At 51.1% G+C, this 12,592-nt stretch overlaps 1 protein-coding gene across 10 annotated transcripts in view; it reads right to left on the reverse strand.

The window, feature by feature from the left end:
- Nucleotides 1-12,592, reverse strand: part of rap1gapb (RAP1 GTPase activating protein b) — an 85,129-nt gene that overhangs the window by 8,248 nt on the left and 64,289 nt on the right. For 7 of the 10 annotated variants that reach the window (XM_035630247.2, XM_035630239.2, XM_047332978.1 and 4 more), the window contains 10 exons: nucleotides 9,195-9,230; nucleotides 7,293-7,340; nucleotides 5,880-5,918; nucleotides 5,572-5,757; nucleotides 4,912-5,015; nucleotides 2,801-2,879; nucleotides 2,633-2,686; nucleotides 2,472-2,555; nucleotides 2,273-2,373; nucleotides 1,695-1,824 (listed from right to left, as the gene is read on the reverse strand). In XM_035630247.2, the coding sequence (XP_035486140.1) occupies nucleotides 1,695-1,824; nucleotides 2,273-2,373; nucleotides 2,472-2,555; nucleotides 2,633-2,686; nucleotides 2,801-2,879; nucleotides 4,912-5,015; nucleotides 5,572-5,757; nucleotides 5,880-5,918; nucleotides 7,293-7,340; nucleotides 9,195-9,212 (843 nt within the window). In that variant the 5' untranslated portion in view covers nucleotides 9,213-9,230. Of the gene's footprint in view, nucleotides 1-1,694; nucleotides 1,825-2,272; nucleotides 2,374-2,471; nucleotides 2,556-2,632; nucleotides 2,687-2,800; nucleotides 2,880-4,911; nucleotides 5,016-5,571; nucleotides 5,758-5,879; nucleotides 5,919-7,292; nucleotides 7,341-9,194; nucleotides 9,231-11,768; nucleotides 12,094-12,592 lie in introns of those variants that run through there. The other 3 variants (XM_035630243.2, XM_035630244.2, XM_035630241.2) reach the window with 3 other exon arrangements.

The raw sequence follows: 12,592 nt of genomic DNA on the forward strand, positions 1-12,592 counted from the left end.
GGGGGATACTCAGTCTGAGACGAATAGATAATGTCACAGAAATGCTCTCCGTTCAGGAGTCAAATGGGGAATTTGCTGGCGGAAATGCGAGCGGATATCGGCAGACGCCAAAATGAACCCTGCTCCGTGAGGACCATCCATCAGATAATCTGAAGTTATACTCTCAGTGAAGACAGTGGCCGTATTTCCAACGGACCTCCTCCTCCACAACCCCTCTGACGCGCGCTCCGCGGCAACATGTCTCCGGAGTCGAGACTATCGCGTGCGCAAACTACAAGACAGCAAATATTTATTCACGGATTTGTACAGTACATAGACGACACTTTTCCAGGAAGAAGAGAAATGACTTGACCGCCTCTTGTCTGTTTGTTTTGCATGAGCACAATCATCCGGCGTCTGCTTTCCGGACCTGGCGAGTTTATTCTTCTTTATAGTTTGCTGAAGTCGTCTCAGCCCGACGTGTCACTCGGGCGAGTTGATGGGAAAAGGTTTTTTGCAGTTGTTCAGAAGGTAAAGAGTCCGACCCACGCAGCTTTAATATCTACTCACTGGCGTCTTTCTGAAACAAGGTTTTCTCTCCCGTCTGCACAAGGGGACGCGTCTGTGCAGGGTTACCGTGGTGACGGTGTCGAAAGCGCTCCTCAGAGCGGGCGGGGCGGCGATTGCACAGGTATTTACTTGCTTTACAAGCATTTACAAGCACTTATGTAAGACATGTAGCAGTACTGTACAAAACCTGGTAGGAGGCAGATGACAGGATAGTTACGACCCTTCCGTCTCTATGGTTACCACGGAGGTGCAGCCTGCGGGCCATGTTGGCTCAGGGCGGTTTCACGCGTGAAAGTCTGGGAACAAAGGTCCGAACCAACGCTCGCGTTTTGTTTTCTTTACGTCGTTTACATTTGAGCCGGTTAGTTGGGGTTTTTACCATCGCACTAGAGAGCTTCACGTGACATACCCACGTCCTGTTATTCCCCTACGCGGGCTGCGTTTTGCAGATACTCGACTTTGATTGGTTTGTAGACGGGCGCGCGTCAGACGTCGGTGTAAGCTTTTCCGTATTCTTTCTCCGGTTCCGTTTTCTTCTTCTGTGACTCTCGACCTTCCAGCAATTGGTCCAAAAGTCCAAACCATCCTCCGAAAAAAGGGTCCTCACACCGCCAACGAAAAAACCAGACCACGGTTCAGGTTGATCCGTTTTGGACCGTGGCACTCGGCATCTTTCACACCTGCAATTTTGGTTTCGGACCAGAGTGAAAAGGTCCGAGAGGTCTGTACAGGTCTGAGCCAATCAGCCGCCGGCTCTCGCTTCGTATTTATTGTTCCGACGCGAGAGGGGGTTCATCTTCTCATTCCGCAGGGGAAAAAAGCGATCGAGTGTATTTTCCAAAAGCACTGCTTGAACTGCGCCTTCAGAGCTTTTGTTCCGTGGCGCCCGGGAAACGAGGGCATTCGCAGATTGAAACGATTCATCTCTCTCCGTCGACGCAACTCAGGGGAAGTAAAAATTGGGATGTGACGGCCTCCGATCCATTTCGGCAGCCACTGCCGCAGTCCAGACACATGGCGGAGTCACGAGGAGACGGCTTTACCAATCAATCAGTCAGGGATATGTTAGAACAAAAAAAAAAAAACGCCCCGGGAAAGACAAATGGGTTACTCGGATGAATGGAATCACCGGAGCGTCACCCTACCTGCTGCGAGTCTCCCTCTGTGTACGGCAGCTTGGTGGACACATGGAACATGATCTCCTTATTATGGAAACTTGTGTAGTAGGATTCCGTGCCCGTCTGCCCGTGAGCGACATCCAGCCCGCCCCGAAACCTGCGGGACGAAAAGGAGGAGGAAGGGTGGGGGTGGGGGGTTAGGGGGCAGAGGCAAGAAGCAGAGAGATTTAAAAAAAAAAAAAGGAGAAGAGAGAAAGAAAGTGAAGGAAAGAGGGCAAGGTGAGCAGACAGACAAAGAGCTGCTGGGAACATTGGCGCATGCTCCCGGAGCAGCCGGCTGCGTCCGCGCTCATCCGTCATCGACGGAGGGCCAAGGGCACTTCTTCTGCCTCCTCGGGCACAACGTCGGACACAACCCGCTACCAGTGTCGCTCGGACGCCCGCCTTTTTTTCCCAGGGACTCGGTCCCTGAACCAGCGCTGCTCGACGGGCCTTCTTCTGAGGGCCACCCTGCCTATAGAGCTGCTATGACGAGGACCGGCCCCAGGATGTTCGGCCGCGAGAGAGCCACACAACAAAAAACAAGTCGAAAAAGTGCCCCGAACCCTTTGAAGTCGTGGAGCTCGATCTTCTGGCCCAGGAACTCCAGGAACTCCACGAAGGCGGGACTTTCTTCCATGTTCCCGAACAGCTCCTCCTCCGAAGTCTGGCGAGGGGCCGAGCAGAAGTACAGTTTTCAGGAGCGAGTTGGCACGTGGCATCAGAGAAGGCGGAGGAAAAAGAGGACAGGATGAGCGCGCTCACCTGGCCAAACTTCTGGTAGATGACGCCGAACTTGAAGTTGTTGCTGATCACGTGCTCGTCGAAGGTGACGATGAGCCGCGACGCCTGCGGACGAGAGGACGGCGAGTCAACGCACGCGGCCGCAGGCGGCGCGGGACAAAGGGATATGGCCCGGCGCTTACCTTCGGGTAGAGGACGGGGTAGAACCTGTCCACGTTGACTTCTTCGCAAACCAGCTAAAAGTACAGAAAGAAAGAAAAGAAGAATTCGATTCAGTGGTGGTTTTTTTTGGTCCGTCTTGAAGAATTCATCCGGCCGACGACGCCATGCGTCCGATAACAACTGCCCACCTTGGCCATCTGAATCACGTTGGGGAACTCGGTAAGGCAGGAAATGGGAATGACATCGTGGTGGGTTCTCATCCTTGTGCTGAAAGGCAAAGTTGGAGAGAGTCAAAGTTCTATTTTTAATGCAAAGGGATCCTTCCGGCTTCAGTGTTTTCCCCCCCCCCCCCGCTCCTCGTCGCCAGGCGCTCGTGCGAAGGGGGGGAAATGGCGCGTTCAAAGGAGACCTCCCTAATGAGATGCACGCGCGGAGCCGGCAGTGCGACACCATTGACAATGGCTGTGTGTTCTGGAGACGAGATCGCCAGGGGGGTGGGTCTGATTGGGTCCGTCGTCACTTCTCATAAACAACACTTGCTGGAAAAGTGTTCAGCAAATCAGAACAATTTATGGCAGCTCACACTCACAGACCTGGGCAGGCGAGGGCTCAACGTTTTGGAAAATGTTCCATTTGCTTCTGCTGAGAGTTTACTCGAGAGGAAATCACACTTGTTAGGGCTCGACCTAAAACCCTTTTTGTCCTGTTGCGTTAAAAAAACTGATGTGTAAGCCGGGCAGCCAGACGGGTCTGTGTTTGAATAAAATAAGGGCCCGATATTTCACACGGAGGCGACATCCACATGATGAAAAAAAATCACTGTTTTCGGTTCGGGTTCCAAAATTCCAGGGTGGCGTTGCGTTACGGACGAGCAGAAAAACTGAGAGGTTTTGGAAACGACGACACAGTCGGACGCATTCGCTCCCTCGTTGTAAACGCTGTACTCTGAGTACTTGTTTAGTGCGTGTCTGTGTCTGTGTGTGTGTGTGGGTGTGTGTGTGTGTGTGTGTGTGTGTGTGTGAGAGTAGAAAGCCTGACAGCTGGAGCAACAGTGACTACGGAGAGTGATACTTGGCAAAGGTCAATTTATACTTGTCGCCTGCAATTCATATGTATGCTTAAAAAATGATTGTTTTTCCCTCAAAGGATGAGCGGTATAAGGATGGATGGATGGATTAATGGACGGACGGACGGACGGACGTCTCTTACGAATGCTTTAAATATGGACTGTGAGTCAGTGCCTGCGACTGAGGTAGACCTGGATGACGGGTTGGGGGGGTGGGGGGTGGGGGGGGGGAGTGTGGGCGGCGCCCACGCGGCGGAAAAACATCACGCCGCGTGGAACACAAGCAGAGGGCCGCAGAGTGACTGTGACCTCGCCGCACACTCATCCACTCTGAGGCTCCATTAACAACCGGGGGGGGGGACGCGGCTATTCATGATGTGGAGTGGAGAGTAGCTCAGGCGCTAAAATTAATTCACAGGTTCACGTGGCGCGTCGTGTTTCTGCCTCTCTTCCCTCCCTCCCCCTCGTTTTGTCTTTGGTAAAAGAGTGACGGAGGATTTCAGTGAGCGAGCGAGCACCGGTTCTGGGCGGCGGTGGCGGTGGTGGTGGTGGGAGGACTGTACAAAATAGAAAAGGCTTGCAACAACAACACAGAGGAACAGTGGGCTGCTCATTGAGTCATTTGTGGCACAGTTAAGTCAAGTGCAAAGAATTTTGAATGGAGCACATCACCCACCAGCTCAGGTTTCATGAATCAGATCAAACTCACTTCTCACTGATTCACTGATTCACTTCGGGCTCAGAAGTACTGTTACGGAAACCAACGCATTTCGTAGAAAAGTAGTAGGTACATTCATTAAAGCGACAATCTTATGACGACCGCGCCTGCGTAAAAAAAAAAAGGGACAGCTGACGTTTGGGGTCGCATTTTAATTGAAGATGAAATGGATGATTAGAATATATCTTTGGGGACCTCCGGCAGCTCACCGCCTCCTCACTGAGTTGCCTAAAGCTGCAAAACACATTTTAAAATGTGATGTCATGTGTGAAAATACAGTTTGAGAGACCCGTGCGAGTAAATGCCAACTTCATTACACGGACATTTGGAGCCAGGATTGAGTCAAGTAGAGAGGGATATAAAAGCAAAGAATAATCAAAAGCAAAAGAGATACTGCAAAGGGAGAGGACTGTGATGGACAAGCATGGGACAAAAAAAATTAATAAAAATAAGAATAAGCGCAAAGAGGAGGGAAAACAGGTCAGAGACACAGAGAGAGAGAGTTGAAATTGTACCGAAGCATCAAGCGCAGATGCTCCTGATCCCCGATGACGTCGTACTTCATGGAGAAGACCAAGTGGCCCAGGGCCGCGTCCATGGTGTAATAATTAAAGTGCTCCTGAGGGCAGATAGGCAGAAGAAACTTTAATGCAGGGATGAACATTCACTGACAGCGGGTGACACATCGATACAATGAAATGAAATAACATGCTGCGTTAAACCGAAGGGGCCCGGGAGAGTAACGGGCGTGTTGTTGAACTCCTCTTGCAGCAGACGAGGTTCAAGGTGCATGATGGATATAGATTCATAGATGGTAGAGGACGGTTTAAAGTTAACTTGGATTGAGCAAAAGCTACCCATCGAGTGGCTGCACGTCTTCATTTGCTCCGTTTGTGAGTGAATACTTCGCCGGCAACTGAACAGCAACGGTGACAGAAGTGAAAGTTTGTTCGTTTTACCATTTTCAGAAAAAGAAAAAAGAAAAAAAAAAAAGACTGTTTTCAAATGCCTCCATCTTTTAGTTGGTCAGTGTGTCCCGGCGGTTCAGAGATACACCCTGGGAGGATTTTCTTCTTTGCCTCCATTCACACTCCGCATCCAAACTAAATGCGATAAAAAAAACCCAAAAAAAAGTGTAACTTCAAGCACAAAACCAAAGATAGATTTTCTTGCACCTTGCCCACGAATTGCTTCCTGTAGATCTTGGCGGTGCTGTTCGTCTCCAGTTTGACGTGGGACGCGGGGCAGGCGGGTTGCTCGGCCTCCGGCGGCTCTCTGGGCTCGTGATTGGTCCCCTCGATCCAGTAGCCCCCGAACTGCGGCAGCAGGATGAGCGGGAACGGGAAACTGCGACCCAGCACCTGGCGGTTAATGGGCCGCGAGAGAGAATATCGATCACCGAGTAATGAATGAACCGGAGCACTGCGTCGCTTTTTCCGCTGTTGCAGAAAATGTGTCACCTCTTACAAGGCGCCGTGCGTACCTCGTGGACGCTGGGATAAGGGATGTAGTCCTCTTCTGTCTGCAGGGACGGAAAACAAACGTGAGTCAAGCTGACAGAAGTCATCATTTTCAGCTTTTGGTTCTCTGGGGGGGGAAATAACAATGAGCAGAATATACGGCGACAGAATATATAAGGTCGACTGTGTCGTATTTTGTGGGAGTCCCGTGGTGAAGTTGCACGTCGCGACCAGCTGAACGCCCCGCGCCGTGCGCCGCCCTTCTCCAAGTGCGTCGGCAAAAACTACGGTGGCCTTTAGGGACCACAACAAACACGAAAGGTCCGGAGCCGGAGATTGGTTTCCGTGTTTTGGTCTAGTGCAGCAACGTGGCAGAAAACAACATAACCCTGGTTCATACTGGATATGCGTGTGTGTGTGTGCGCGTGTGTGCGTGAGAGAGACAGAAGCCCACAGGCAGCTAATGTGTGCAAGGCCATTTAAAACACATCACTGTTCATAAACACATATTTCTCATTTAACCCTCTGAAGATTGTATTTAGCTGCGGCGGAAATAATCCGCGACGCTCGCTGCTCTGCAGAAACCATTTTCTCATATCATGCCTGCAGTTCACTGAACCCACTTTTCCTCAATTTCTCCTTTACGCGCCCCCCCCCCCCACACGACTGCATTCCAACGACCCCCCTGCGCAGCGTAACTGGACCTGCTGCATCACAATTTACTGGCCTCGTGCGGCGGGAGCGGCGGCGAGAGCGAGGGAACTTTTTGTGTTGCACCGAGTTGAAAGTCACAGTCCCTTTGGGCTCCCTCGTGACACCGCGACGTTGGCAATGGCCGCTGCCGCGAAGGGTGGCATTGCACCAAGCGTCAGGGGAATCAGTCCAAGAGACGAGGACTCGCCCGGGGCCCAAAACTATCCCAGAATTCATTGCGCGCAGGGGGAAAGCCTTTCTCATGCCGCGGCGGTAAGGGACGCGCTGGCGGCAGGCGGGGAATCAGCCGTAGATCCGGTCAGTCTCACTTCAGCCTTTGCGGTCGACGTGCCCAACGAAGGCGGGTGGCCTCCGAAGGGGAGACGGCCCCGGAACTGGGACACGGCTTGTGTGCGAGTCTTTCCCTCAAACTCTACAGACCACGATATCTGAGCTTAGCCGCACCCCGACCGAGTTACCCGACGGTTGTCACCGGCGATGTTTCCCATTCTGATGATTGCGATCAATCGTGGGGGGCCTTTCTGACTTCGCCTCAAACCCTCCCTGCTGAGAGGGAAAGCCGAGGTTGTTTTTTCTCTCCAGCCCCTGTCGAGCTCCTAGCGCAGCTGGCGAGCAGCCGAGAGCCCGTCTGACGGCCGATAAGGAGCGGTTTAGAACTTCCCCATTACGGATGCTTCACCAGACCGCGGTTTCACGAGGAGATGTGACGATGTGCGACTCACTTTGAGCGGGGGAGGGAGGGGGCACCTCTGCTCATCCATCCTGAAACCCTGTGGACAAAAGAAAGGGAGGAAGGAGAAAGAAGAGGAAGAGATAAGGCGCCGCAACGCCGACGGAGAAGGCGAAAAAAAAGCATCTACCCTCAACGTGTGAAAAAGACAAATGGCACAATTTAGGTTTGTCAAGTTCAAGGAGATCGGCGGTGCAGTGCGAGAGCGAGAGGATAATTCCTCCTCGGGATGATAATAGCAGTGATAATTCATGTTTGCATAACAAACCCACAATCACCAGATGGGCCACAGGAAGGGGAAGTGAAGAGGAGACTACAGTGCGTTGAAAACAGATAAACAGAGAGAACGTAGGCGGCGTCTCCAAAAAGCCGCATGACATATCCATAACCACGATTTACACAAAAGGGACTTTCCATCTAATCGATATCTTCTCTCATTCTGCTCAGTCTTTTTTTCACGACTGACATTTCAAAGAAAGCGCAGAGAGACGGGAGCAGCGCGTTGCCTTTCGCGATCATCAACCATTTGCGGCGTGGAACAGCCCGCGAGCAAGATTCCGGACGTATCCGATTTGTACGCATTATTTCCAAGGTCTAACCAGGATGGATCGAGTGGGGACATCGGAAACGCTTTCATCCAATCTGCTCTTTGGAGGCGGACTGGCTCCGCCGCTGCCGTCTCTCCTTCCCTTCCTCATTTCTCTTCTGTGTTTCTGGAGAATTATGCATCGCCCCATAATGAACTATGTGTTGTCTGCAACTCCAGAGATCCAGAGCTCTTTCAACAAATATGCGTCCACCTATTATATCATACGAGTGGACAATTCAGATTAAAGATGTGTTTTAGGATCATAGGTCATGCGTTTCATTATGTCTTTGACCACTACCACTCAGCGCTTGCATGTAGGCCTGTCACGATACATTATCGACGTATCGTACGATACACGAATATGAACTCAATCATTTGTATTGACCTCAATAACAGCCGTTGTGTCTACATGTGTGTTTCCAAAAAAAAATACGAATGGCAAGTCTCGCTGCTTCCGTCCTCTCATCTGTTCTCGTCGTACGACTGATCACTTACTGGTTTTGGTCCACAAAGTGCCATAAAATATGGATTTCTCAGTATTTTTCTGTCAAGATTTGATTCTGTCTGGGGCTTAAAGACAAAGTCTAAACTTTGGATAACATTTCTCTCAGCAGCAACACAAGTCGTGTAGGAGGATTCAGTGTAAAAAAAAAAAAAAAATGAAGCATTATATTGTTTATCGCGATCATTTCTGGGACAATATGTCGTGCAGCGAAAAGTTAGTTATCGGGACAGACCCACTTGCATGAATTTAAAAAAAAAAACAGACAACCTTCTCATCATGATCAGACAAACAACAGAATGAGGAGAGGGCTCTGTCAGACCCTCGGATCAAAAACTCCCTCGTCCCTGCGTCTGGTTCATGTAACCCTGTAAAACCCTCGGCGCATTGAAATACACAACAACATTTCACACATCTGATGACGCAGACGAAACCAGGTCGTGAGGACGACACACACACACAGGGGGCCTCTGTTCAGCACATCCGGGAGCGGAAGGTTTTTCTAAAGGCAGCCTGCGGGCCGTCGCCGCTGCAAATACCAAAGGCAACAAAAACAAAAGCGAAAAATAGGAAATGAATGGCGGAGGCACGCACAAGAGCGATGCAGTGACAGAGTTGTGATGTGGAATGGCAAAGAGGCAGGAAACAAGGGGCGAGAGACGTGAGCCTGGAAAAAGCAGAAGTCAAAGGTCCGCCAAGGGGACGGCGTTGGATCTGAAGCCTCGCGGGAGAGGGAGAGCGGAGGCCGAGCTCGGGCGGGCGAGTGCAAAAAGGGGCGGAGCCGGGAGAACCGCTTACTGTACCTGCAGCCGCTCGACCATGGCAAACAGCTCCGAGGTCTGGTGGAGAGAGGGGACACGGATCCGGGTCAAACGGGGGGGGGGGCATGGGGTCTGGCAGTTTGCAGCGTCGATGTGCCTCGCCTTCGCTCGTCCGCGCGCGTTCCTCGAGACGCGGGAACCTCCTATCGGGATCTCCAGCATCCCGATTCCATTTTTCACTGTCACAGCCCCCCCACCACCCCACCCCGCCCCGCCCCGCCATGACTCAGCACTCTCACTGGGGCAGGAGGATCACACTTGAGGACAAACGCACGAGTAAACAAGTCACTCTTTAATGAGCCTCGGAGCTCCACGGTGCATTTCTCCGCTGCCACAGTCGACAGCTCATCTGACTGCGCGCGGCGGCCAAATTAGCCCCCGGAAAAACAACACGCCGCGGTTGTGGGTGTCTGCAGGGGACACACACACGCACACACACACACACACACACACACACACACACACACACACACACACACACACAGTCGCATTATTGTGTGAATGGGACGCATTTGATCTTTGACGGTAGCGTGTGGAACGCAGGGAATAGAAAACGAACTGCCCTGGACGTTTCTCGGAACTGGATTTTTCGTGCGCGTTTAATCGCGACGTTTTGTAACCAAACCGTGCCAAAGACCAAGAGGCATCAATCCAGCTACCTGATATAATGTTGCACCTCGATCATGCCCTGCTACAGGATTTATACTGTGGAGCTGCAACAGTTAATTAATTAGTAAATTAACCGATTAATTGATAATCGATTAATCGGTTCAAGTCAGGATTCTCTGATTGCAGCCTCATAAATTTTCTGGTTTTCTTTGCTCCTCTGTGACAGGAAAACGAAAATATCTTTGGCGTGTGGACAAAACAAAACATCTTCTCGGGGTTTGGGAAACATGATCGACATTTTTCAACCATTTTTTGGACCGAACAACTGATCGAGAAAATGACCGACAGATTAGTGGATGATGAAAACAATCGTTAGTTGCAGCCCTTGTGTACTGTTCAGTGTTTCGTCCGCCTCCCAGTCGTGCGCCCGATCTCCCCGTCTGCTCCCGAGTGACGGCGTTAAACAACGGCCACAATAGTGTTTCTGCAGAGAATTACAATGTGACAAGTTTACAGTTTTGAACTTTTGGATCGACAATGTCATCACTTCATAATTTTGCATCCAATCAGAGATTTGGGCTTTGTGACATCATTTTTTAAATCCCTCAGGACATATTCCTGAGACATCAAATTCACAAGAATGGGACTGACGCGCGGACGTATGATCGGACACACAGTGCCTCCGACCGAGGCTGTCGCCTGCGTGGAGGCAGAACAAAACAAAAAACCCGGGGGGGGCATTCTTTCTCATCTGCCGAGGGCTACGTTATGGATTCTCAGCAGCTCCGACCTGAGATGAAGGAGGAGGAGGAGGGGAGGAGGGGGGGGGGGGATCGCAGCGGCCCTGACGGCAGTGCTTGTTGTGGGGGTGAGCCCTCTGTTCACCATGTAACAGAAGTGGACTGAAGTGCCAAGCTGATGTTTCCACATGACAGCTTGAATTTACTGAGGGGAACTGCAGGGCTTTGCTAAACACACACATACACAAATGCACCACACACACACACAAATGCACCACACACACACACACACACACACACACACACACACACACACACACACACACACACACTAAACTTAAACCTACACACATCACCACCCATAAAACACACACACACACACACACTAAACTTAAACCTACACACATCACCACCCATAAAACACACACACACACACACACACACACACACACACACACTAAACTTAAACCTACACACATCACCACCCATAAAACACACACACACACACACACACACACACTAAACTTAAACCTACACACATCACCACCCATAAAACACACACACACAAACACACTAAACTTAAACCTACACACATCACCACCCATAAAACACACACACACACACACACACACACACACACACCTCTGACCCTGACCGAGTAAAGCTCAAGGTGCAGCCCCGGTCTATTGTTGCATGTGAAAATAAACCGTGCCATATGATATTCAGGGAGACGTTGCTCTCTCCTGCACCGCAAAGCAAAACATCATCAAACGCTGCCCCACGCTGACCAGATTATGGGTGAACCACGCGGCCTCCACAGGAACACCGTCGGGGACTGACTCTCTCCCGAAGGAGGAGCTGAGGCGACGGACTCCCGGATTTGTGGAGGGTCGCCGCCTCAGTACAGCGGAAACAGCATTGTGCAGTATGTTGGAATTAGAAATAGCATCATGGAAGACATTGCAAATTGCGTTTTGACAGGAACAGACATGATTCTAGCTGTACAGGGTTAAAAACAGATCTCGGGAGCAGCGGAGCATTCATCCGTCTGTGCAGTGTACAAGAAGTTCTGAATCCACCGGTCTGAAACAGGCACGGTGTGTACGCCCCCGTCTCTGAGCTACCTTGAGAATTAAACAAGCAACAACAAGAGCAACCGGAGCGGAAAAGGAATCTCTCACTTGGAGGCGAAGGGAAGAATACTCACATCGTCGAGGCAACGCCGCGGGAGCAACGGCTCAGCGGCGGGACCGGCGCCCAGCAGCCGTCCATCCGCCGAGGCGCTCTCCGCCAGCCGCAGCTCGGCCATCGCTCCACAAGTGCACGGAACACGGGCCGAGCTGACGGCAGCGAGAGAGCGTTGGCGTCGGCCACGAGGGGGAAAAAAAAAGGTTGAGACTGGCAACGACACTTCACACCGACTGTCGGCCCGCAGGCAATGAAACTAGTTAGAGACGACTTGGTGGCTGCCCGTCAGAAATCCATGCATCTCTGTGTGGGCTGAAATGTGAGAGTATCATTTGCCCTCCTTCCTCTTTTCAGCCTCCCATAGACACACACACACACACACACACACACACACACACACACACACAGCTGCTCTGTGGGAAGTAGGAAAGAGGGAACAATGTTCCTCCCCTCCCTGTTGTGATCTGCACATGCATCTTCTCTTTTTTTAATGCAAGCCCGCTTGTACCTACACGCACGCACGCATGCACGCGCACACACACACACACACACACACACACACACACACACACACACACTGAAATTGGCACAGTTCTCTTTTTTTTCCACTGTATGACAATATGAAACTATTGTCTTCCTCTTTTCATTAATCCTTATATATTTCTCAAGCGTCACACTTCTCCTCAGAGTGCAGAGCGACAAGCCATAACCCCCCCCCCCCCGTGAAGTCTCCATAAATGTTACACTTTATGTACGCTTCGAGAAGTAGGTTAATTACACCTGCCGTGCTCTTATAGATTGTAAGTGCGGATTATGAGCTCTTCGAGACATGTTTTTTTCCCC

The sequence above is a fragment of the Scophthalmus maximus genome, chromosome 6 (genome assembly GCF_022379125.1).
Source record: "Scophthalmus maximus strain ysfricsl-2021 chromosome 6, ASM2237912v1, whole genome shotgun sequence".
Taxonomy (NCBI): domain Eukaryota; kingdom Metazoa; phylum Chordata; class Actinopteri; order Pleuronectiformes; family Scophthalmidae; genus Scophthalmus; species Scophthalmus maximus.